Source organism: Hemiscyllium ocellatum, chromosome 10 (genome assembly GCF_020745735.1).
Source record: "Hemiscyllium ocellatum isolate sHemOce1 chromosome 10, sHemOce1.pat.X.cur, whole genome shotgun sequence".
Classification (NCBI taxonomy): Eukaryota; Metazoa; Chordata; class Chondrichthyes; order Orectolobiformes; family Hemiscylliidae; genus Hemiscyllium; species Hemiscyllium ocellatum.
This window is the reverse complement of record NC_083410.1, coordinates 16,548,296-16,575,786: the sequence shown is the minus strand read 5'-3', so window position 1 is coordinate 16,575,786 and position 27,491 is coordinate 16,548,296. Positions and strand designations below refer to the sequence as shown.

The 27,491-nt window shown below is 41.8% G+C and overlaps 1 protein-coding gene across 3 annotated transcripts in view; it reads right to left on the bottom strand.

The window, feature by feature from the left end:
* The window catches only part of cnsta (consortin, connexin sorting protein a), a 91,334-nt gene extending 64,905 nt beyond the window's left edge, over window positions 1-26,429 (bottom strand). Inside the window, exons 1-3 of one of the 3 annotated variants that reach the window (XM_060830812.1) lie at window positions 26,097-26,429; window positions 8,529-8,693; window positions 1,384-1,815 (exon numbers count right to left, since the gene is read on the bottom strand). In XM_060830812.1, coding sequence (XP_060686795.1) covers window positions 1,384-1,762 — 379 coding nt within the window. In that variant the 5' untranslated portion in view covers window positions 1,763-1,815; window positions 8,529-8,693; window positions 26,097-26,429. The remainder of the gene's footprint in view (window positions 1-1,383; window positions 1,816-8,528; window positions 8,694-26,096) is intronic. The other 2 variants (XM_060830810.1, XM_060830811.1) reach the window with 2 other exon arrangements.
* Between the last annotated feature and the right edge of the window lie 1,062 nt (window positions 26,430-27,491).

Sequence of the window (27,491 nt, the reverse complement as noted above, 5' to 3'; positions counted from 1 at the left end):
GATGTGTGGATGACACCTTTGTAATCATTAAAAACACAGAAATAGAGAACACACACCGCATCATCAACACCACACTCACAGGAATCCGATTCACTAGAGAGGAAGAAAAGGACAACAAACTCCCATTCCTAGATGTGATGGTACAGAGAACACCGAACAGAGAATTCACCACAAAGGTATACAGGAAAGCCACACACACAGACCAAGCTCTGAACTACGAAAGCAACCACCCCAACACACACAAAAGAAATTGCATCAAGACACTGTTCAAAAGGGCCAGAACACACTGCAGCACACCAGAACTGCAAAAAAGAGGAAGAAGAACACCTATACAATGTATTCACCAAAAACGGATACCCCCGCAATTTCATCAAAAGATGCTGCAACCCAAAGGATTAGCCACGTTACCATACATCAAGAGCATTTCTGAACTGACAGCCAGACTACTGCGACCACTAGGACTCATAACAGCACACAAACCAATAGCCAATCTCAAACAACAACTCACCAGAACGAAGGTCCCAATACCCAGCATGAGCAAAACCAATGTAGTGTACAAAATCCCATGCAAGGACTGCACAAAATACTACATAGGACAAACAGGAAGACAGCTAACGAGCCGCATCCATGATCACCAACTAGCCACGAAACGACACGACCAGCTATCCTTAGTAGCCACACACGCAGATGACAAGCAACATGAGTTCGACTGGGACAACACTACTATTATAGGACAAGCCAAACAGAGAATAGCCAGGGAATTCCTAGAGGCATGGCACCCATCCACAGAGATTCAATCAATAAGCACATCGACCTGGACTCAATACACTGACCACTGCAGCGAACAGCTGGAATTGACAATGGACACGGCAGATTCAAACCACTCCAAATGCTGGAGGAAAGATCACAGAAGCGCTTCACAGGAGTCTCCCAAGCACTGAGGATGTTACCTAGACAGGGGACGAAACGCCTGCAACACAAATTCCCAGAACAGAACTACAACATTGTGCAAGGAAGGTGGTTGTGGAACTGACCATGGGAGACAGCTCCGGATTACAGGTCAGATGATTATGTTGGCATCGTGGTTAAAGTCATATGATAATTAGAGATGTGTTTTGTTGTTCAGTCACTTTTGTTTTAGATTCAAACATGATAAAGATTGACAAGTCAATAAATCTTGGTAGCTAAACTTGGAACTGTGCCTCTGCCAAAGTTACTATGTTTGGGTGGGAATTGTATAAGGAGAAAAAAAGTAGCAAGTAAATTTATTTAAGAGATAAAAATAGACTGAACTAATTTTTATTCTAAGTTTGTTACTGGCAACCTTGTACAGTGTTTATTTTTGTTCAACTGAGCTGCAAAAAATCCTAAGCGAAAAATTACCAGAAGTGGCAGTTTTCAGATTTCTTTCCATTTCTGAATCACAAGTCCTAACTGTTTCTATCCCTTGTGGAAGTTCAGCGGTCTGATTAGCAATGCTGTTCGAAATCTCACAACCTGCATCCATGCAGTTATTTTGTGTAACCTCAAAGCCAGTTTTATCATCGTTATCATCATTGTTATTGATTACATCTTGCTCGGTCTGCTCAAATCCTCCCATTCTGTCATTCGTGAATGGTGAACTCTGTGTCTCACGAATCCGATTTTCATTTTCATCAGAAATTAATGAGGAAAGACGATTGGTTGCACCGGGTTTTTCTACATCCTTGGGAGAGCCATTTTTCTCTGTTGTACCAATCGAATGTGAACCTCCTTCATCCATGAGAACCTTCTACAACAACTCAAGCTGGGGACCATCAATTTTCTTCAGCTTTTCTAAAATAAAGAGTGCCAGGCAAAATTAATTTTAAAAAGTCAATAAAAGTATTATTAACTTAAACCAGCCATATTAGAATTGTGTCAACATCTTAATACAGTATACAGTTACTGTACATAAATCTAATGCTGTAGTTTAACTTACAAATCACAAAGTGCACTTATATCATGTCATATTGATATGTCATTTAAAAGCAATATTTAACTAAAGGCACAGTATAATTTTTTCACTTTCACATCCAAAGATACCATTAAGACATTGCAGAAAATCATATCAGTTTCATACCATCTTACAGCACAAGAGGTGTCAGTATTAAAGAAAACATGATACATGCAATTTCCCATATGTAGTGTTTGATACATGAAAATACAATGGCTTTTTAGTTGCCTTTGTCTAGAAAATTTCCAGTGTGACTGTATTCTTTAACAACCAAGATAATCTATTTTCACCATGTCACCAGGTCATCAATGCTGCAATTCAAGATGGAATTGCAAGCAATGATTCAGTATGCCAAAAATTCCCTCCACCTTGTGAGTAGCATACAGTCTCTGACTGACACCAATGTTAAATATGGAAGCAAAGGAGGATCAAAGATGGCGCGATCTGAGAAGATCACACTGCAGAGCTTCGCATCGCAGCAGGAGCAGGACGGTCCTTTAACCCGCCCAACCCAGGACATCAGGATTTCTTGGGGCGTTGGAAAGTTTGTGGAGCCCCAAGAAACATTTAAAAATTGACTTACCTGTATTTTCAGCTGTCTAGAAATGCCAAAAAAGGGAGGAGGAGCATCTGAGGCCGGGCCTGCAGCAGCTTCGGAGCCAATTACTCTCCAGGACCTGGTGAACTGTCTCTCAAAATCCCGCGAGATGTTGGGGAAACAGATTGAAGAAAAGCTGGCTCCAGTCTCTCTCATGCTGCAGAAGCATGAGCAGCGGCTGGAAGACCTGGAGAAGAGGACAGATGAGGTGGAGCACAGGGTCACAGTGGTGGAAGGGAGAGATCCAAGCTCTGAAGACGCAGATCCGTAATTTGCGTGACCAAGTGGATGATCTTGAAAACAGGGGCAGGAGAAAAAGCATTTGGATTATCGGTCTTCCTGAGGGTAAGGAAGGTGAGCGGCCTGCGGAATTTGTTGAAGATTGGCTTCCAAAATTCCTTGACTTGGAGACTGGCATGAGAGGATTGAAGATAGAGAGGGCTCACTGGGTCGCAGCACAGAAGTCGGGTCTGGGTCAACGCCCTCGTCCTTTTCTGGTGCGGTTCCATCATTACCAGGATAAGGAGAGTGTCATGGAGATTTCCAGACTCCAGGGGAAGGATCCAAAGGCCTTAATTTACGAAGGGTCTAAGATCATGTGGGCGGCACGGTGGCACAGTGGTTAGCACTGCTGCCTCACAGTGCCTGAGACCCGGGTTCAATTCCCGACTCAGGCGACTGACTGTGTGGAGTTTGCACGTTCTCCCTGCGTCTGCGTGGGTTTCCTCTGGGTGCTCCGGTTTCCTCCCACAGTCCAAAGATGTGCGGGTCAGGTGAATTGGCCATGCTAAATTGCCCGTAGTGTTAGGTAAGGGGTAAATGTAGGGGTATGGATGGGTTGCGCTTTGGCGGGTCGGTGTGGACTTGTTGGGCCGAAGGGCCTGTTTCCACACTGTAAGTAATCTAATCTAATGTTTTTTCAGGACTTTTCAGTGACGGTGATCCAGAAACAAAAATTGTACGATGGTGTCAAGAGAAGATTGAAGGAGCTTGGGATTCAGTACTCCCTGAGATATCCGGCAGTGCTTCACATTACCTTGGATGGATCCATGCATCTCTTGGACACATCAGAGAATGCAAGAGACTTTGTGGACAAACTAACCTAATTTTAACAATTGTAGTATGTATGAATATTGTTGCTTGGGTATGCGTTTATCATTCTGTAAAAGAAATGGAGGAAATCCGGTTGGAGCTTTGTTTTGTCCCCATTCTTTTCCCTCTAATGATGATAATTTGGTTCAAACTATGTCTGGCGGTGGTTAAGATGTACATTTTAAATTTCTAAGTTAGGATATACCGAAGGATGGGTGGGGTATCTATTCCCCTTTTTTTTAAAATAAAAAAATTTTTTATATTCATATTGATATTCTATGGGGTGTTTATTCTTTTTAGCTTGTGCTTGCGATGCGGCTCTAGCTGGGAGAAGAGAAGGTGGTTGAGATGGTTAGATGCCTATTTATGGGCAGTTCAGGACGGGTAGTTGCCCCCTCCGGGCAGGGGGTGAATTCCCCTACTCAGCACTATTGGCGCTTTATATGTTGGTTTGTTCTCTGTTTTTGTTCTTTTTTATTTTTAATAATTTTGTATATTTGTTAAATGTTGTGGTTTTAGTTTATGTAGTTTTTATATTTGGTGGGCCATGCGACACTAAGGCTCAGCAATTTGTGGTTCAGGTTCCTCCTCTCTGGAATTTAAATGCAATTGCAGAAGATTATGGCTAATGATTTGATTAAATGGTGTACCTGGAACATCACTCACCAATTAAGAGGAAGAAGGTACTCGAGTCTTAGAAAGAAGGTGGATTTTGCTTTGTGACAGGAAACACATTTGGATGACAAGGAGCATCTGAAATTATAGCAGAATGGCTTTGACAGAGTTTATTTTTCATCATTTAATATCAGAAGTAGGGGAGTGGCTATATTGGTAAGGAAAAATCTCTCATTTAAATTGTTGGAATGTATTAAAGACACATACGGGAGGTTTGTAATTCTTAAAGCCTTGATAAATGGGGAAGAATATGGCATTTTAAATGTTTATTGTCTCCCAGCTCATCCTCTTAAATTCTTGCTAGATGCTTTTTCTAAACTGATAAGTCTCAAGTCTCGGCACATCATTATAGGGGGAGATTTTAACTGCCTCATGAACCCCACAGTAGATAGATTGCCTAAAGGTCCCTCGATACCCCCTGCTCAAACTAAACAGTTATTGGGTCTGTGTGGGGAATTAGGGTTGGTGGATGTCTGGAGATGTCTCCACCCTATAGGTAGGGATTTCACGTTTTTCTCCAATCCGCCTAGATGTCCCACGAGGATTGTTTTTTTTTTGACCCTTGCGGTAACCCTGGATCTGGTGGCATCCTGTACGACTGGTAATATTGCCATCACTGATCATGCTCCAGTGTACCTCATAGTTAAAATTAAGGACGTTACAGTGGATTCAAGGTACTGGCAAATGGACCCCTTTACTCTCATGGACAGCAAGTTTGTGGAGTATTTCTCTAGGGAATTTCGGGCATTCCTAGACATCAACATAGGCTCGGTTGATAGCTCATCTATTCTCTGGGAAACTGCCAAAGCTTATGCCAGAGGGTTAGTTATTTCATATTCCACCAGTAGGAAGCGGCAGAAGGGTGAGCAGCAACGTCTCCTTGAAGCACAGTTGAAGGCAGCCGAGAAGGCCTATTTTGACAGACCCTCGCTGGTCAAACTACAGAGGATTACGGCACTGCGGTCTACACTAAATTCCGTGCTCATGCAGACGGCAAAGAAAGAGCTGGCTTTTGCAAAGCAAAGGTTATACGAGCATAGTGACAAGCCAAATACTTAGTATACCTTGCCAGAAAGAGAAGTGCCTCACAAACCATTACAGCGACTAGGGAAGGGTCTGGGAACCTAACATGTGATTCTAAAAAGATTAATGTGGCGTTCCAGAGATTCTACTCTAAGTTATATCAGTCTGAGAATTGAGGAGGGGCAGGCCAAAATGGAATCCTTTTTTAGAGATCTGAAGCTCCCGGATGTGACTCCCAAACTACAGTCCTTTCTCAATTATCAGAGCAAGAAGTGCAGGAGGCAGCTTCAGAGTGGAAAGGCGCCCGGTCCTGATGGACTTCCCAGTGAATTCTATAAGGAATTTATAAGTATATTGTCAGGCCCGATGCTGAATATGTTTAATGATTCATACAGTCATGTTTGTCTCCCACCATCTCAGAGAAGCCAATATTTCACATCCTTAAAAAAGGGAAGAATCCGGAAGACTGTGCTTCATACAGGCCCATCTTGCTCTTAAATGTGGACTTTAAGATCCTCTCTAAGGCTCTTGTGTTAAAGCTGGAGACTGTGTTACCCTCTATTATTAAAGAGGATCAGACGGGCTTCATAAAGAGTCGCAGATCCTGGGAGGTTGCTTAATGTAATTCAAGCTTGCCATCAGCAGTCAATACAGGGATTGGTGATTTCTTTAGATGCAGAGAAGGCATTTGACCAAGTTGAGTGGCCGTACTTTTTCTATACTCTCGACCGGTTTGGTCAGGGCGAAGTTTTCATAAGATGGATAAAGATTCTCTACAGTGTACCTCTCGCTGCGGTCATTACCAATGGAGTACGATCAAGCAATTTTAATATTTCTATGAACAGCTGGCAGGGCTGTCCCCTATCACCATTACTTTTTACGTTGGTGATTGAACCATTGGCAGAGGCCATTCGTGGGGATCTCAATATATCAGCTCCAGAAGTGGGGTCAAAATTACATAAGATCTCGCTGTATGCAGATGATGTTCTAATTTTCTTGACAAATCCAGCAGTCTCAGTGCCTTGCCTGATACAATGCATTTACGCATATGGCGCTTTTCAGGGTATAAGATTAATTTTGCTAAATCAGAGGCTATGCCTATGGGTGGTCTCACGAAAGAGTTGGCTCTTGACTGACTATAGATTCGCATTTAGGTAGTCACAGGGGGGTTTTGTGTGTTTGGGCATATTCATTACTCCAGTTCTGGATTGGCTGTTCAAAGCCAATTTTACTCAATTATTTGAAAAAATTAAACAAGATCTCCAAAGATAGGAGGCACTTCCAGTCTCATGGTTGGGTTGGATAGCGCTTATTAAGATGAATATTCTCCCTCGTTTGCTATGCCCTATACGGATGCTTCCCCTGATTTTCAATAAACAAACACTCAGGAAACTGAACAGTTGGTTCAGCTCCTTTATTTGGCACTGTAAATGGCCCCTCATTAAATTAGCCAAACTGCAGTTGCCTCACAGATTGGGGGGAGGAGACCTTCCGGACATTAAAAATTACCAATTAAGCTCACTTTTGACCTACATAAGTGATTGGGTTTGTGGGGACGCTCTTTTAATATGGCGAGATATCGAAGCCTCCCAGGCAAGGTGCCCCCTTACCAGTTTGCTGTTTTTGGCCAAAGTGAGGACAGTTAAAGAATATTGCCATAACCCAATAGTCATCAATACTGTTAAAGCATGGAGGGCAATTTGGCAGAGGAAAGGCAATATTGGCAAAACATCTTTGTTTACATCTTTAGTGGGTATGCCGAGTTTTCAACCAGGTATGATAGATTCAGGATTTAAATATTGGACAGCTAGGGGTATATCTTGCATGGGTGATTTATTTGAGGGAGATGTAATGATGTCCTTCGATCAGTTAGTAGGAAGTACGAGTTACCTAATAGAGACCTCTTTCATTTTTTTCAAGTTCGGGATTTTATTAAAAAAAAAAGACCACACTTTTGACTGATCCCTACAAATCTGACATAGAAAGAGGGGTACTAAGGGCTAAGAGTACACTCTCTGTCAGTACTTTACATTAGCAATTTGGGAAGAGGTAGGTGAGAGCTACTAAGCAGACATGATGCATGCAGTACTGAGAGGTGTACTCCATAAGCCTTGATGAGATGTGTGTGAATGACAGCTACAATGAGTGCTGGTACCGTGTGAGAGAAATATCGGATAGAAGATGACAGCACTTGCAGAGTGCAAATGTTCCGTGATATTCTTTCAACACTGCCAGGTATTCCTTTTCACCCAAGCTGCAGTTGATGTTCAGGCTGGCTGTGTCCAGTGGAAACAGTACTCAGGTGGTTGACTGAAACAAACCAAAAGGATGGCCCTGTTCTCCACTGCCTCCCCATCAGCCAAAATCACCAGGATGCTGTCCGAGGTGGGGAGCAATTATTTTTTATCTCCAGATCATATCTATAGTAATAACAGTCAAACACCGCAGTTCCTCTCTGGCAGCATTTGAAATGGTACATACCTGAGTTTTTCAAAAATGGGTGCTAGAGGCATGCAAGCCAGAAAATTCCAGAGGTAGGTTAAGCGTTTCCAGCCATGCAGCTGGTCAGGTCCCCGAGATTGTACCCAAGAACCCAGTTGCCTAATTAGAGAGGGTGAACAGTGCAAGATTGCTTGAGAAAAGTTGCTCCAAGCCATGGCAGACTGGGTGTCATGGGTCACACACAAAACATGATCTGTAAATGGGAAAGTTCAATTTTCTGTTTCATTATGGCATGGCTATGACATTACTACCACAACATTTAAAAAAAAACACTGAATTTTTAAAAAGTAACAATTTGTCACCAGAAGTATGATAAGCATTAATGTTTGCACTAGAGTGCAGAGAATAAGCATGGAGGTAAACCATATTCTCAATGACATTATAGATGGGCAATAAATGCTGGCCTATTCATCAACGCCAACATCCTATGACTGAATAAAAATAATTATTACTCAGAACCTGCACTACAACAGTGACAACATTTTGAAAGTTCTTTGGCGGCTGCAAAGTGTTTTGAGACCTCCAATGGTCTTCACTCAGGTAGGGTTGGTGATAGATCCATCAGTGAAGTTGGCAGCTTGCACATCACCACAGATCAGGTGGAATGGCAGTATATTTCTGGGGACAAATATTTGAAGATACGCCACAAGCCTTTATAGTTACCAGAATCAAAAGATGCAAGTCCTCAACCTCATGCTTCGACATTTCTGAATTCACTCAGCATATTCATTGCTTTCTCAAATTTACTTTCTTCACAGCGTCAGTCACAAGCCAGGGACTCCCAGGGTCACTTCAGGGATGCATTGAGAAACACCTGATGCATTTCAGCTGTTCAGGGATAGAAATAGAAAATAGGAGAAGGAAAAGGCCACTGCTGCTTATCAAGCCCATCTGTCATACAATGTGATCACGGCTAATCCTCTATCTCAATATCATACTCTCCCTAATTCACTTGACACTTTTAGTCTTGAGAAATCAATTTCATTCTTAAAACATGTTCAATTACTTGGCCTCCAGATTTTTCCATTTTGAGGCACCTGTAGTTGGCTACCTAAGTCTCCAAAATAATTTCAGAACACTGCATCATTGTTATCATAACTTTTCATAATTTTTTTTTTCTGGTTCTGAAACATGCTTTGTCTCAATTAGACTATTGCAGATCTACCGTATTCATCAAGGCAAGGTTCCCAACATATGGAAAATATGGACTGTAAGGACTTTAGATGTTTAGAGGAAAGGCTCAATTTCTCACAAACACTGTCACTCAGTGATCAAAAATGAAATAATTTCAGTTTTGGATTGGAGGCGGTGTCAGTTGAACATTTTCCTACCTCATTGTTCAATTATTTCCACACCAGAGTTATTTGCTGGAAGCAAGGTCCAGCCTTGCAATGAGGAATGTGGAATGGATCACAGTTTGTTTCAGCCCAGTGTTCATAGAGGTTGGATCTGTGGTGTTAGGGTCATGGCTAGCTTCTCATCATGGATAGGATGGAGGATAATGCCAAATTGCTGGAGTCAGCTGAATGTGAAGAAAATATTCCATAAGCTGTCATGGTTGACAGTCAAGCCTCCATTCTTTAGTAGCCCATTTAAACAGAAATCCCAATGTCATGAAAGTTCTCTCTGATGACATGGAAAGCTACTTCATCTGTAAAACAGCATTTGGGAGAATCTCAGATTTCTTTTTCTGAATTTAGGGACCTGGCTGACTTCTTTCAGGTATTGAGCCAGATCCATCTAATACATGCTAAAGAAATTGGCAATATTGCTTCCATTTATAAATTCAAATTTTATTGTGTCAAGTGGAGGAGTGAGACAGGGAAAGCAATCAGTTCACTCTTGCTAACTCTGGATTGGAACAAGAGCATTTATACAAAAGGGTAAGAAGGCAGCCTAGTATTTTGGGGTTATCGCATTGGCATTTTTGCACAAAGATAAAGCAACAAGTATGATCTGACAACTGCATAACATTGCATGTTAATATTAGCCTATTGAAAATTGTTTAAGATGCTTTATACTAGCAAAACTGAAGATTTTGTGTGTTGGGTGTAAAATCAGAGTAGTGTATAAAAATGCAAAGAATCAGGGAATCAAATAAAATTGGCCCTTTATTTTCCTTTGAATTGATCCCTAGAACCCAACACATTATCCACACTCTCAGAAAATGCAAAATTGTCTCTCAAGCTACAGTAGATTTAAAATACACCTGCAATTTTGTGTTGATCTCTAACATCCTAATCACAAACTGTGTTTAAGACGACTTCATGGAGTCACCCAAATGCTACTATTCGCCCAAAATTAGGCGACTTGATTTAAATATGTATCTTCATTACTGCATACGCTATACTTCACACGAATACTACTCAGGAGAGATTATCACTAGATTTTCCATCCAAAGACCTAGATGGCATTCTTGTGACCTGGTTCAAATTCCATCATGGCAGATGGTAGAATTTTAATTCAATAAGAAGTTTGGAATCAAGAATCTAATGATGACCCCGAAGCCTTTGTCGACTGTTGGAAAATTCCGTCTGGTTCACTAATGTCCTCTTGTTAGAGAAACTACCATCCGACTGGATCTGGCTTAGACATCATTCCAGACCCACAGCAACATGGTTGACTCTTAACTGCCCTGAAAAGGAAAAAAGGAAAACAGATACACCACCTGGAGTCGACCTAGGTACCAGAAACAACAATGGCAAAAACAACACCGTTGACCATTTGAGGCCTCCTTAATAACATCAAGGAGTCTGTGCCAAAGTTAGGAGTTGTCTCGCAGACTAGTCAAGCAACAGCCTGAACCACTTATAGTCACTGAAACATACCTTGTAAAGTCTCAGATACTACCATCACCTGATGTGTCCTGGCCCAATGGCAGGCAGGCCCAGCACAGGGGGCAGCACAATGTATATGATTGGGAAGGAATCACCTTGGGAGTCCTCAACATTGAGTCATATGGCATCAGGTCAAACATGGGCAAGGAACCATATGCATGCTATCACTTCCTTCAGTGATGGACTGTTATGAGTTGTGGGTGTATTGTACCTTTAAGAGAGTTAAAAGCTAGCAGGGACAGCACCATGTTCTCAATAAGACACAATGTAACACGTGATCCAGCTGAGGATCTGAAACCTGAATACAGGCTGAGGTAACTAGTTGTTGTCAGGAACAACCGCATAACAGATGTTCTGACTAACTTAGATGACAATAAAATGGCTTCTTGGTTGCAAATTGACAATCTGCTAAAAGCTGCATAAAATGGCTTTTAATTCTGCTATAGCTGCATAATTGACTAACCACGCCCTGCTTCAATAGAGATTAGCAGACAATGCTCCTTTTATAGCATAGAAATAACTAGACTAGATAAGACATCACTGGCCATCATAAGTGACCTTCAGATGCAGGTGCAAAGACTGGGTTAGCGAGATGAGGGTCGCCATTTTAAGAATGGTTTGACAGTAGCATGCTAGTCCAGCCCTAAAGAACATTTGATATGGACCAGGCCAGACGCCCTCAAAACATTTCAAGAAAGTGGCCCGACCCTAACTTGGCTAGTTGTTTAAGGCAGGTGTAAAGTAGATATTCCAGGAGAGATGTTGCTGGTCAAACCATGTAGTTTTAAACAAAACAGAATTTATTTACAAGATTACCAAACGAAACACAAACAAAAAAGAGAACAGAATGCCGAATAACTATCTGAAAGTTCAACAGATCATCCCAACTTAAATGATGCTATTCCCAATACTTGTAACAATCCCCATAAATACCCTTTAGCACAAATATCAAACAGGTTTTTGCAGGAGAGAACTGAGAGGGGAGGATAAGCATGGTCCCGCTTCTTTGGGTTTTTACAAGTGTCTGATTGCTTTCAATGGATAGCCAGACCAGAGAAAAACTGAGTTGGAAGAACTAGCCACTTCACTTGCATTGTGCAAGTGATTTTTTTCTAAAAACATGAAAGTTTTTTGACTGAGGCACTGTCTGGTAGATGTAATGAAATTGGCCCTAAAACCCATTGAAATCCAGATTTTTCAGAACCACTGTCTTTTACAAACTCTCTGAAAAAAACAGCCAAGGACAACATAACCTGGTTCAAGGAGCAGCAGCATCACACTGGACCAGGTGGTGAAGGAACCAATAAGAAATAACATACTTGACCTCATCCTCAACAACCTGCCTGCAGGAGATACTGATGTCGCCATGGGAAGGTGTAAGAGCGATCACCAAACAATCCTTGTGGAGACAAAGTCACACCTTCACATGAAGAATAGTATACATCATGTCATATGGCACTATCACCGTGCTAAATAAGATAGACTTCGAACAGAACTAGCAACTCAAGACTGGGCCCACAGCACCTCATAGATGCGTCAGCAGCTACAAAATCACACAAAAAATCTCCCCACTCTACCATGACCATCAAGCCAAGGGACCAACCCTGTTTCAATGAAGAGTGCAGGAGAGCACACCAGCAGGAGCACCAAGAATTCCTAAAAATTAGGTTGCAACCTGGTGAAGCTACAAAGCAGTGCTATTTGCATGCCAAATAGCATAAATAGCAAGTGACAGACAGAGCTCAACAATCCCATAACAAACGGATCAGATCTAAGCTCTGCAGTCTTGCCAGGTCCGGTTGTGAATGGTGGTGGACAATTTCAACAACCCACTGAAGGCAGTGGCTCCAACAGTATCACAATCCTCAATGTTAGGGAATCCAGAACATCAGTTCTAAACGTAAGGTGGAAGCATTTGCAACAATCAGCCAGAACTGCCAACTGAATGATCCATCTTGGTCTCCTCCACAGGTCCTCAGCATCACAGACATCAGTCTTGAACCAATTTGATTCACTCCAAGTGATGTAACAAAATGGCTGGAGACACCAGGTACTGCAAATTCTAATGGCCCTAAAATCACTCCGGCAATTGTACTAAAGATGTTAACTCCAGAATTTGTCCTATGGATAGCAGATGTGTTCCAGCATTTTGGCTGCATCACTGGCATCTTCCTGGCAATGTACAAAATTGCCCAGGTATGACTTGAACACTAGGCCAAATCCAACCCGACCAATTACCACCTTATCAGTCTACACTTGATCATTATAAAGTGATGGAAGATGTCATGAGCAGAGCTATCAAACAACAACTGCACAGCAATAATTTGCCCAGTGACACCCAGTTTAGCTTTCGCCAAGGCCACTCACCTCCTGACTTCATTACAGTCTTGGTTCAAATATGGACAAAAGACCCAAATTCCAGGGGTGAGGTGAGTGACAGCCTTTGACAACAAGGCTGCATTTGTCCTAATGTGGCATTAAGGAGCCCTAGCAGAACTGGAATCAATGGATAAACACTCTGCTGATTAAAGTCATACCTGGCATATAGGAGGATGGTTCTAGTGGTCAGAGGTCAGTCATTTCAGCTCCTGAATATCACTGCACAGGTTCCTCAGAGTTATGCTCAAGGCCCAGCCATCTTCAGCTGCTTCAATAACTTTCTCTCCATAAGATCAGAAATGAACAACGTTCGCCAATGACTGCACAATTTGCAACTCTTCACACACTGAAGCAGTCCATGTCCAGGTGCAGCAAGAACTGGACAACATCCAGGCTTGGGCTGACAAAAGACAAATAATACTCATACCACACAAATGCCAGGTAAAGTGCATCTCTAAAAAGAGGCAATCTAACCACTCTTTGATATTTAACAGAGTTACCATCACTGAATCCCCCATAATCAATATCCTGGAGATTAGCATTAACCAGAAATTGAACTGGACTTGCCATACAAATAGTGGCTACAAAGGCAGGTCAGAAGATAAGAATTGCAGCAGGACAACCCCATCCAAGTGGAAAGACAAGAGCGGCAGATATGTGGGAATATCACCACCTGCAAGCTCTCCTCCAAGCCATTCACCATCCAAACTTGGAAATGTATCACCACATCAAAATCTTGGAATTCCCTCAACAGCACTGTGCACCGACCTATAGCATATAGACTGTAGTGGTTCAGGAGGGCAGTTCATCACCTTCTCAAGTGCAGCTAGGGACAGGCAATATATGCTCACCCAGCCAGTGACAACTACGTCCCACGAGTGAATAAAATAAATAAGAGAATGAAAGTAAGAGATAAAAAGAACTCAAACAACCAATGACACAACAGGAAAATGGAATCCTGCAAAACATAGGAATAACCATCCAATGCTTCATACTCAAGACAACAATCCCTCCATTAACTAATTCTTACTCTTAATAACTAGTGCAGGTTTGGATCAACAGAAGCACTTTCAAGTCTAATGTATATATCTGGATCAAACCCCAACCCAGGACTTGAATGCTTCATGCTGGTTAACATCTCTGTGCATTATTGAAGTTACGATGAAAGGAATAACAATTTGAAAATACATATTCTATATTGTAGTAAATCAGAGTCAGAGACGTACAGCATGGAAACAGAGCCTTCAGTCCAAATCATCCATGCTGACCAGACATCCTAACCTAACCTAGTCCAACTTGCCAGCCATATCCCTCTAAACCCTTCCTATACATATATCCATCCAGATGTCTTTTAAATGCTGTAAGTGTAAAAGCATCCACCAATTTCTCTGGCAGCTCATTCCATACACACACCACCCTCTGCACGAAAGTTAACCCTTAGGTTCTTTTAAAATCTTTCCTCTCTCACCCTAAACCCATGCCCTCTAGTTCTGGCTCCCCCCTCCCCTGGGAAAAGACCTTGTCTATTCACCCTATCCATGCCACTCATGATTTTCTAAAACTCTGTGAGGTCACCCTATAGCCTCTGAAGCTCCCGGGAAAACAGTCCCAGCCTATTCAGCCTCTTCCCAAAGCTCAAACCCTCCAACCGTGGCAACATCATTGTAAATCTTTTCTGAACCTTTTCAAGTTTCATAACATCCTTGTCACATCTTCCAAGTTGCATCCAGCCTTTTTAATGGGCAAAGGACGTTAAAACCCACTTATTTCATCATTCGGTAAAAGTTTGTTGTCATGTTTGCCTTAAAGTCAAAAGTTACTTTCAAAAGTTGTCTAACTAAAAGGCTGAAAAGAAAATGGGATATACTTTGAACTCAAAAGGTGCCATAGAAATATTGCTCTTTCATTTAATAACAGAGGTTCAAATGCACCACAGGGAACAGAAACAATGCACTAAAGGAGTGGAGATTATGAACTGATGAAAGAAAATGGTTGTAATTAAATTTTACAATACAGCTGGTGGCTTACGGAAAACGTTACACCCAACAAGTCATGCTCAGCTGTTGAACTTGCATTGCCACAGTCTCAAAGGAATCAGCCGAGATTGTGGGTGGTGAAAACAAGTGAGTTCCAACTTATATGCTGTGGTACTATAGTTTCTATTTCTCTATCAAAGATTTGGATCTGCTTTTATTTCCTCTCAAAGGTTATCCAAAAACACAGGTATTCATTTTGCAATCAATTATCTTACAAAGACAAACAAGCTTACCATAAAGAGTTGGGTATGCCTTTGATATGTAAAGAATTACAAGTACCAATAAAATATATAAACTTCAAAGTCTCTGCCAAAGTTGATTAAGTAGTTGTAGTGCATTATAGATATTAACAGTTCTGCTAGTTTTTTTTGATGTGGGGAGATAATTTTTTTAAAAGTTATTTTAAAACTAGGTTTCTCAAAGTGCCTTTCTCTCATGCAGTGAACAGCAACCCTGAAATAAGCTTGACAAATTTAATGAAACAGGTCCCAAGATGGCCCAGTGAAAAACAGATTTTGCAGACCTTAGTAAACCTCAGCAAAAATATTACATAAACCTACACTTTGCAAAGAATGCAAAACTAATTAATAGCTGCCATGAGAGGACAAATTCAGTTACTATAGGGTATGATCCCTACAAAATGCAATCTTCAAATGAAGAATAAAACTTGGGAGCAGAAATAATTATTGGTTGTTAACAAGTGAATGAGACCTTTCCATCTAGTAGCCCTGATGCTTCTAACAAGCAGTTAAAGCAGTCAATCAGTTGACAGTGGGAAAAACGTCCCTGTTAGAGTAATCATACATATGCTCTCAATGGAATGAGTTTGATGGACAAAAGACATTTAGTTATTACAAATGTTTATAATTATTGGAATAGATGGACAGAAGACCTTTTCTTATTCTAAAGTTTTATTGTGATTGTGACACAAACCTTGGAATACTTTGCACCAAATAAAATATTCCTTTCTCATTCCATTCAAGTAAAACTATTACACTGTTTAGAAAATCATTGCTTTCAAAAGCAGTATGTTTAAGAGACCTGGCAACATAATCTGCAGTAGAAACTATAAAGTAGAAAGTAGAAGGGAAATCAACTTCTGACAAAGTATTCAAATGAGATTTTCAATATAGAGATTAAGTTTGTAGCTGCATTGAAAATATCTCAAACCTACACTTTGCAAATAATGCAAAACTAACATTAATAAATGCCATGGGGGGACAAATTCAGTTACTTTAGGGTACAATTCCCACAAAATACAATCTTCAAATGAAGAATAAAACTTGGGAGCAGTAACAATTATTGATCACTTCACAAAGGCACTCGTTGGTCCATTATTTTAATGGCTGTATTAGCTTAAGTTCATCGTGCCTTCATTAAAATAGCAGAGGGAAAAGGAACAAGCAGTTGCCAGCTATCAATCACTAACTTCACTTGATCAACTGTGTGTTAAGTGCACCTTTACTTCATAAAGCAACTTACTTTTAATTAAGACCAACTTGTTTCATCTCACGTATAGAATTGTGACTCTGCAAACATTACTGAAAATTTAGTTTCAAATGAAAACCTAATCATTAGGCTTCAAAAGGTAATTGGATTTATTACAGCAGAGCTTCAATAGTCAACATAATTTCAAAAGCTATTATAACACCCTATCAATATTCATTTATCTGTTTAAATACATTGAATAGATTTAACTAGCACAATGTCAAGCACATATTCTAGACTTTCTGGTTCTAAAGTCAGTGAGACAATCAGCTTTCAGTGGTATTATCCTGTAAAATTGATAGCAACTTCTGACAGTGCTGTGCACAACAGAACACTGAAACCAGGCTTGGGTATCAGCAATCATCTCCCCATCCACTGGGCGTATTAAATCTTCAGAGTGAAATCAATTACAATCATAAAACTGACATGAACTTCCACTTTTTAGGATCCACATCTCACTGTAAAATCGTCCAAAAATGTTATGCTTTTTGTTGTGTGAGGTACAACCGGGTTTTCAAACAGTATATTAAAATTGCTAATATCATTAACTTTTTTTTTAAATCCAAAGAATTAATTTTGTGTTGGAGAAATTTGACATTCACAAACAGTGACAATACCATTGGGCGGCACGGTGGCACAGTGGTTAGCACTGCTGCCTCACAGCGCCAGGGACCTGGGTTCAATTCCGGCCTCAGGCGACTGACTGTGTGGAGTTTGCACGTTCTCCCCGTGTCTGCGTGGGTTTCCTCCGGGTGCTCCGGTTTCCTCCCATTGTCCAAAGATGTGCGGGTCAGGTGAATTGGCCATGCTAAATTGCCCATAGTGTTAGGTAAGTGGGTTGTGCTTCGGCGGGTCGGTGTGGACTTGTTGGGCCGAAGGGCCTGTTTCCACACTAAGTAATCTAATCTAAAAACCATAGATTTTATATTTCTTCAAACTTTGATATTTCAGATTTTACTTTTATCTCACCATACATCCCAATTTTTGTTTTCATTACTGCATACTATAAAAAGCAAATGATAAGACTTGCTCCTTACTAACTGGTTAGCTGTCTGTACGATTGTGCTCTTCAACTGTTTGTTGGCATGTCTGTTGACAATATCAGAGGTCCTCCATAGCTGGCTTGAGAATAAAATTAAACATCGGAAAAGACAAAACAGGTGTCACAGAGCTCATTAGGATCTTTGTTGGCAGTTTTCTTCAAGGTCAACAGTGAGCACTGTCACACAAGTGTATTTAAGTGACTCGCTCTATGTTTATGTTCAAGCTGTACCATGTTAAACTTTCTTCCCAACTGTGTGGCCTACTGATTTCCTCAATCTAGTTTCAATCATTTTGGGGACATGTTGGGGAGTTCCCTTCCCATCAGGGAAACAGGACACCAACTTGCGGATCGTTTCAGAGAACATCACTGGGATATCTGCACCAACCAACCAACGCCACTGCCCCGTGGCTGAACACTTAATTCCACCTTCCACTCCGTTAAGGACATGCAGGTCCTGGGCCTTCTCCATCGCCAAACCCTCACCACCCGACACCTAGAGGAAGAACACCGTATATTCCATATTGGGACCCTGCAACCACACAGGATCAATTTAGATTTCACTACTGTCCTCATTTCCCTCCCCCCCCCCCCCATATTATCCCAATCTCAAGTCTCCAACTTGGCACCACCCTCTTGACCTGTCTATCGCCTTTCCCATCTATTCGCTCCACCCTCCTCTCTGACCTAACACCTTCATCTACCTCTCGCATTCTGAGCTACCTTCCCCTCCAACCCCATCCCCCCCTCCCATTTATCTCTCAGACCCCGGCCCACAAGCCTCATTCCTGATAAAGGGCTGCGCCTGAAATGTCGACTCTCCTACTCCTCGGATGCTGCCTGACCTGCTGCGTTTTTCTAGCACCACACTCTTGACACTGCCCTCAATTAAAGTTGTGTTTGTTTTCCTGAAAACTGTGATAATCATTTTGAAATGAAGCATTTAATGTTAAAACTACAGTTAGGTTCCATAAGGCCTTACCTATCAGAAAAATATTTTGAAATTGTATCCATACCCTCTGGGTTGGAATACAATACTTTAAATGGCTAAATTCCTACACTGGATATGAAACAATTTAAAATAAAATACATTTAGAAATGTAATAGAAAACTGTAACATCCTTTTAGGACTTTCAATTGCAGACCATCCAAGAGTGGAGCACTGGGTGTTGGAGCATAGGGTCTATGCTGCGGAGCCTTTGCTCATTGGACCCTGGTCTACCAGCTAAGGCTGTCTGTGTGACAGCGTCCTTTTGGAGATTCACAGCACCCTTTCTTGATGCCTGCTGCCACCTCAGGGTGCACGGACCATAACTCAACATGTTCCTCTTTACCGACTATAGAGCCTTGGCCATTCTGGGTATTATGAGGCTGTACTTAGTGGTTTCTCCTACCCTCACACGATGGTGGCTGGGAACAAAGGGTTGTTGTAGCACATGGTGTGCATCCAGGGTCTTGTTGAGGCTGGACTTTGAGCCATGTTGGTTCAGATTGAGATTGTTGATCCCCTGCATTGCCTGCACTGTCCTGCCAGCTGTGGGGCCCTTGCTACTCCTGTTGTTGTTACAGAAAGCAGTGGTGGAGGTCGTCAACTCCATTATGGCCAATGAGAGGTATGTGCATGTGTAGATGGTTAGAGGTCTCATGTCAAGGTGCTTTATCTACAGTAGTGATGGACTGTGCAGCTTCTTGGAGCAATGCTGTTAGGCAGCAGCTGCGATGTGACTAGATGGTTTGTGTGTGCATGACTATGTGGTGGCTCCAGCAGGCAGTCTGTTGCCTTATGGGTAGGGTTTCTTTGTGCAGACTGCAGGCAACATGGCAGCACAGGATAAGGCAACAAATCAGAAGGCTGGGCAGTGGGAGCACCCTGACGTTTGTGACAGAAAAGGTCATTAATAACATGCTTCAGAGAATATTCACACTTGAATCTCAAAACTAGGCTCTCTGGTTAAGAAATCAAAAATGCTGGTGCATATACTGGGCAGCACTGTTGCTCAATGGTTAACACTGTTGCCTCACAGTACCAGAGACCTGTGTTCTATTCAAGCCTTGGACAACCTTCTGCACGCGGTTCCTCCTACAGTCCAAGAGATGTTCAGGTTGGCCAAGCTAAATTGCCCATCGAATGTGGAAGTTAGGAAGATTCGACATAGGGACATGTAGAGAGAGAGGTCGGGAGGTGTTTGTTGTGGAATGCTCTTTGAAGAGTCAGTGCAGACTCAATGGGCCAAACTGTCTGCTTCCATACTGTAGAGATTCTGTAATTCTATGGACTAGACTATCAGGTCTGAAATTACCAGCCATGTAACTTCTGCAATATTTTGTGCCTGACTTTCAGTCAGTAATTTCTTATAATCACACAGCTGTATGCATATTGAGATCAAGCACACACCCCTAAATCGCGAAACCTACCCTGCAGTATTGTACATTAGAGCCACAACATGTAGTTTTGTTTTCAAACTAGGATTGTGTGTCAGAAGGAACAGTTAAATGCGGACGCTTCTGCCATCAATAATTAGACACATTCCTTCCTGATTTGGCCTGGCAGAACTTACAACAGGCCTTCTAGTCAATGCCATAGTATCATATTCACTATTTGCACTTGTAGGACAAATAGCACAATGCATCTTCTCTCAGAAAATAACCCACATTGACGGAGAAAACAAGGAGGATTTCCCTAACTGGAAAGGGAAAATTTAAACATACAGCAGTACTCTAAGCAATTTAGGAATTATTATGCATTACATAAAGTATCTGGTACAAACATTTAAAAAGAAACTACAACTACAGTTGCTACAAAAATTGTATGGCAACTGTCTGACAGTTAAGTAGACACGTTAATTCACTTTTCACATTGTAACATTCTGTTTAAATTGCAGAATTAGATGCTGTTGTAAAAGAATTACATGCATATTAAAGTTCTGTTGTCACTATCTCAAATGTAGAAGTGTGCTGGCCATTGATGGCCTCAATCTGTAATAACATTGAGTTTTATGTCAGAAAACTATAGATTCAAACCTCAATGCTGATTTAACTATTGTATAGCGTTAAGAACAAAGGACAAAAAAATTAAAACACAGAAACAGGCCCTCCATGCCTGTGCCGATCCAGATGCTCTATCTAAACCTGCCGCCTATTTTCTAAAAATCTGTACCCCTTTGCTCCCTGCCCATTCATATATCTGTTTAGATATATCTTAAAACGAAGCTATCGTTCCAGCCTCTACCACCTCCGCTGGCAGTGCACTCCAGGCCCCCGCCACCCTCTGTGTGAAGAACTTTTCACGCATGTCTCCCCTCAACCTTTCCCCTCTCACATTGAATTCATGACCCCTGATAATTGAGTTCCGCACTCTGGGAATAAGCCTCTTGCTATCCCTCTCATGACTTTATAGACCCCAATCAGGATCCCCCCCCCTCAACCTCCATCTTTCTAATGAAAATAATCCTAATCGATTTGATCTTTCTTCATAGTTAGCACCCTCCATACCATGCAACACCCTGGTGAACCTGCTCTGCATCCTCTCCAAAGCATCCACAACCTTATGGTAATGTAGTGACCAGAACTGTACGCAGTATTTCAAATGTGGCTGAACCAAAGTCCTGTACAACTGTAACATGTTAACTCTTGCATTCAATACTCCGGCTCGAAGGAAAGCATGCTATATGCCTTTTGGACCATGTTACTGACCTGTGTTGCCACCTTCAGGGAACAATGGACCTGAACACGGAGATCTGTCTGTATGTCAATTTTCCCCAGGACTTTTCCATTTACTGTATAGTTTGCTCTTGAATTGGATCTTCCAAAATACATCACCTTTTTTCCAAAGTAAAATCTGAATGGTATCAAATCATGAACTACTACAACAGGGCCAGAATCATTTTCCAAGGCAGTATAAAATTAAACATGTATTTCGAAAGCAATTTGCTGAATTAGGTATATCATAGAGGGGCCATCTTGGATAAATTTTAAGTAACATTATAGAGATACCAAAGAACTACATGATTACCAGATTTAAAGGTAAAACTAGGTCAGTTATTTAACCAATTCCTCTTCCAATATACAGTAAATAGTCTTAAAGTCAAAATGTCAGACTGTGAACCTGAATTTAAATCCTTAGAAATTTCTAAACTGTGCATATATTGATGTAAATGTATAAGAATTAAAATTCAGGTCCACAGTCTGAAATTTTGAGATTGAGACCTACTCACTTCGAATCAGAAACAGAATTGGCATGACAACTTATTGTTTCCTTATTAATCATTTTTGATAAAGTTAGGGAGACACCGTTTTGTCACTAATCTGCCCAAAGCGTATTTGACAGGGCACCAATGAGGGGCTTGCTAAGAATTCACTCAATAAGTAGCGTGTGCAATATGTAATAATTACTGGAGGACCACATGGCACAAATACAAAAGATTCCAGTTTACAAATAAACTGCAATCATAACCTTGTTATAAAATTAATCTACCAACCAAAACAATGACCTAGGGATAAGTTATACCGATGCAACCAATTTCCTAGTTAAGCTATGGTTTCAATTTAATATCAATTTAAACCAAGTAGTATAATATTGGCATAAAGTTACTAGAAGCACACAAACGCCAAAAATGTTAAGACTTCCAACATTAAGAGTTCCACTTGTGACATGACTTCACACTCAGTATAATCTGACTGCAACTCTGACTCACCAAATGTTGAGCGGAAGTTCAGATATAAGGTGAAAGTTGGGAGGATGTCCAGGAGAGTATCAGAATATTAAGTCTCAAGGTTACAATGGCACAAATAAGAATATCAGTTGCAAATGAGTTGAGACAAGAGGTAGAAATGGGCAGTAATTGCAAGTTAAGACTGTGAAATTGAAAGAAATTGGGTTAGAAGTTCAGTTCAGCGTCAAATAAACAGAGACTGGCAACAGTCAGGTTCAACCTTAGAAAGCAACCAGAAAGTTGGATGAAGTCAATAGTTGGGGAAAAAAGTTTAAAATGGGGTCTGAAGACATTTTTATTTAATTAATTTATGAGAAGAGAGTTACTGGCTAGGCCCGCATTTAGTGCCAAACCTTAAGTGGACACAGGACAGTTAAGAGTCAATCCTATTTTTGTGGACCTGGAGCAACATGCAAGCCTGACGAGATAAATATGGCAGATATTTTTCCTTGTAAATCTTTTCTGAATCCTGTCCAATTTAATAATAACCTTCCTATAGCAGGGTAACCAGAATTGTGTAGTGCTCCAAATGTGACTGCACCAGTGTCCTGCAAAATCACAACATGACGCCCTAATATATCTATACTCAGTGATCTAATTCAGCACTGGGCCTGCACACATCAACCAGACGCCCCTGCGTGACCAGCCACTGCGCCTATACATGTCAACCAGACTGCCCCTGCGTGACCAGCCACTGCGCCTGTGGAAATCAACCAGATTGCCTCTGCTTTACCAGTCGCTGCACCTGTACATGTCAACCACACTGTAAATGCTTTATCAGCAACTGCGCCTGTACACATTAACCACACTGTGACATTTTTCACTGAAGGGTATGAGGTTTATGTTCATAGAGGTTTGAGGGTATAGTTTAGGCAAATAGCAAAGGTCTTTTCCCTAGGGTTGGGAAGTTCAAACCTCAAGGGCATAATTTTAAGGTGAGAGGAGAAAGATTTAAAATGGACCTGAGGGGCAACTTTTGACACAGAGGGTGGTTTGTATGTAGAATGAGCTGTCAGGGGAAGTGCTAGATGCAGGTACAGTTACAACATTCAAAAGACATTTAGATAAGTCCATGAATAAGAAATGTTTGGAGGGATATGGGCCAAACACAAGCAAATGGGACTTTTTAGTTTGGGAAATTTGGTTGGCATGGACTGGTTGGACTGAAGCATCTGTTTCCATGCTGTATGAGTCTGTGACACGAATGAACCAGATGGGCCTTTCCAATAATCACCAGTGGTTACATAGTCACCATAAGGTTAGCTTTCTTTTCACTCTAGACTTTTATTAAATTCTATCATCACCACCTGCCATGGTTGAATTCGAAACTATGTACCAGAGTTAAATACTAAACTACTAATGTTATTATGTCACCGCAATGATGTTAGTTTTTCCATTATACAACTGGAAGTAAATTCCACTCATTCAATATTGGATGTCAGAGTGCAATCATAGGTAACCAAAGAATCAAGAGTGGGCAATGAACAGAATTCTGGTCGTTAGAATAACACTTACAAGCATCTTTGATTAACCAGACAATAGCAAAAACTGGGTAAATACACGAGCAAACTCCTGAAAGTGAGAAGCTACAACAGTAACATCTGAGGCATAAAATAACAAACAAAAAATTGCCTGGGGGAAAAACCTGTTAGAGAGTTTTAGAGCTGCATAGCATGGAAACAGACCCTTCAGTCCAACTCATCCAGGTCAACCAGATATCCTAAATTAAATATTTTCTGTTCGCCAGCATTTGGCCCATTTGTCTAAACCGTTCCTATTCATATACCCATCCAAATACCTTTTGAATGTTATAACTGTTAAATCAAACCAAAGGCCGACAGATGCATTAAAATTGTTTTGCTAGAGGATAGAACCCATCCAGGCTGCCATACGAAATGAGTGATGTGGTGATGTCAGTGTTGGATTGGGATGGGTGGCAAAGTTAAAAATCATCGGGTAAAAAATGAGGTCTGCAGATGCTGGAGATCAGAGCTGAAAATGTGTTGCTGGTTAAAGCACAGCAGGTTAGGCAGCATCCAAGGAATAGGAAATTCGACGTTTCGGGCATAAGCCCTGATGAAGGGCTTATGCCCGAAACGTCGAATTTCCTATTCCTTGGATGCTGCCTAACCTGCTGTGCTTTAACCAGCAACACATTTTCAGCAAAGTTAAAAATCACACAACATCCAGTTATAGCCCAACAGGTTTCATGTAAACCCATGTGGAAACAGGCCATTTGGCACAAGTCCACACTGACCCGCTGAAGAGTAACCCATCCAGACCCCTTCCCCTACCCTATTACTCCACATTTACCCCGATTAATGCAACTAACCTACACATCAGAGAGTAGCAGGGGCATGGAACGCCCTGCCTGCAACAATAGTAGACTCGCCAACTTTAAGGGCGTTTAAATGATCACTGGATAAACATATGGATGAAAATGGAATAGCGAAGGATAGATGGGCTTCAGATTGGTTCCACTGGTCGGCGCAATATGGAGGGCCGAAGGGCCTGTGCTGCGCTGTAATGTTCTATATTCTATGCTCTATCCCTGAACACTATGGGCAATTTAACATGGCCAATTCACCTAATGTGCCCATCTTTGGATTGCAGGAGGAAACCCCACAGACTAGAATCTGAGGCTAGAATCGAACCTGGGTCCCTAGGCACAGTGAAGCAATAGTGCCGCCGTTATTTAGAGTCATAGAGATGTACAGCATGGAAAGAGACCCTTCGGAAAGTACACGCTTTCGGAACGCTCCTGAATATGAAGCAGAGCTCCGAAAGCTTATACGATATGCTTGGTGATGCAGAATTGAGGTGGAAAAAAAGAACCTTATCTTTACATAATGCTTTTCACGACCATTTAAAGGTGACCCTCTTGTGGTGCAGCGGCAGCGTCCCTGAATCGGGAGCCTATAGTCACGTCCCAGCTGCTCCAGAGATGTGTAATAACGTCTCTCAACAAGTTGATAAGAAAAATAGATTAAAAAGACCAAAGAAGTGTTTTTTTTTCTTCGACGCGCAGTCACCGATGCAATGCAAGAAACACAGCAGCTAATTTATGCACAGCAATTTTCCCACAAACATCAATGCGATCGTGACCGAATGGTGTGTTGTTTTGGGGGGGAAGGGGGGGTAGCATGTTGACCGAAGGATGAATATTGGCTCAGGCACAGGGATGACACTCCTGCTCTTCTTTCGATCACTGCCAGCGTTCATCAAGATCGGAGTAAGGCCCCGTCCTCCTCCTCCTCCTCCGTCAAATCGCACCGTGCAGCACTGCCCTCAGCACCACACCGGAATGTCAGCCTGGGATTTCTGCGCTCAAATCCCAGAATCGTCGTGTTGACAGCGGAAAGATTTGGGATTTAAGCCTGTAGCTTTGGGTCTAACTGGGTGAGAAGTCGAGGAACAGGGGCACACACACACACGGTCAGATTCAATTAAACCATATTTGCAGAAAAATAAGAATTGCACCCATAAATGGCTCCATTTGCTGTGGCTGTAGGAATCTCATCGGATTACAGTAGCTGCCTGCTGACAACGTTCACATCACAACACACAGAGAAAGACAGGGGCTAGAACATCGGCCGTCGACAGGAATCTGACTGAGCTCCTTGCGCACAGGCCGACCCTGACACGGTGAGGTAGAAATGTCGTCTCTAATTACATCTTTCTTTCCCCCCACACAACTCACACACAAAAAAAATAAAAACAGTAACCATGCCACTCACCGGAAAGAAATATATAAAAACAAGTCTCTCACCCCGCGATGATGGTGGAAGCGGCGACAGGCGAACACCTACACCCCGTCTCCATCGCCCGCCCAGCCACCTCTAGCTCAATCCGCCCTCCCCTCCAACGGACCCCGCACGAGCCGCTCTCCGAACGCCGAGCCGTTAATGAGGAAGGAAAAGGGGACGCGCGCAGTCCTCGCCTCTGCTCTCCCACCGGCGCGCTCGAGGAGACCGCCTCTGGTGCCTCTCTCTCCCGCTCGCGCACTGAGCATCCGGGTCATCAACCAAGCAGCGAGCGAGCGAGCTCGAGCCCGCGCATTCACAGCCTGGTGAAGGTAACGGCCAAAAGAGTTCTCACCACCTGTGTGGCATTGTTCGAACACCGAGAGACCGAAGGGGTGGCGGCCGTCTCCACCGATGCTACCCTCTGTCGGAAAAGGGAGAGAGGAGCAGCGTGACTCCGACCCACACTTGGTAAAAACAATGACTGCAGATGCTGGAAACCAGATTCTGGGTTAGTGGTGCTGGAAGAGCACAGCAGTTCAGGCAGCATCCAAGGAGCAGTATGTTGGTCTCCTCTTCATTGTGTTACAGATAGGAAATCGCAGCGAGATTTCGATTGTTTGAGCTTGTTCGGCCACTCAACAAGATCAAGGTTAATCTCGTGCCTTAACTCAATTTACCCGTTTTGTCTAAACAAGATAAATTGTTTATGTTTTTTGCCCTCTATTTCAGTATGGACATTTTTGACCAGTTTTAGCACCTATTTGCTTCCCGTACCTCAAATATCTCTTTTGTGTCCGTTTCCATAACCATCACCACCCACAAGACATGAATGCCTATCATCAGAGGCTAAATTTTGAGGGGTCTGTTCGAAATAAATTTCAATTAATTTAGACGAGACCACCAAAACTGGAAAAAAGACAATTTATTCTACGATCTTTCAAGAAAGAGCATCAAATGCAGAAGCAAATGAGCAATGAACATTCAAACTAGTACACAGTTATACTTTTGAGCTACGTGAGGTCACCTCTCCAGACTCTTACATTACCCAATCTTTCTTATTGTCTTATTGCCCCCTTTTCTCCAAGTTGGCAACCTTTCCCTGTGTCAGTGCTGACATAAGGCTAAACTTGTATCTTGATGTTCTTTTACTTTGCTCGTAACATCTTCCATTGTTTATAGGTACATTCCATTCCTGAACATACGTTTTGAAATGTATCTTTTCTTGCCTAGTTTATGCGTTTCAGCTATCTCAGCTATTTTGCTGAGACTAAATTATTTAAAACATTATGATGAAATAAATTATTTGCTTTAATAATTCTGCAATAAGTTAGTATTCAATTATCCACAATTATACATTAAAGATAAAGATACATTTCCCTAATGCTT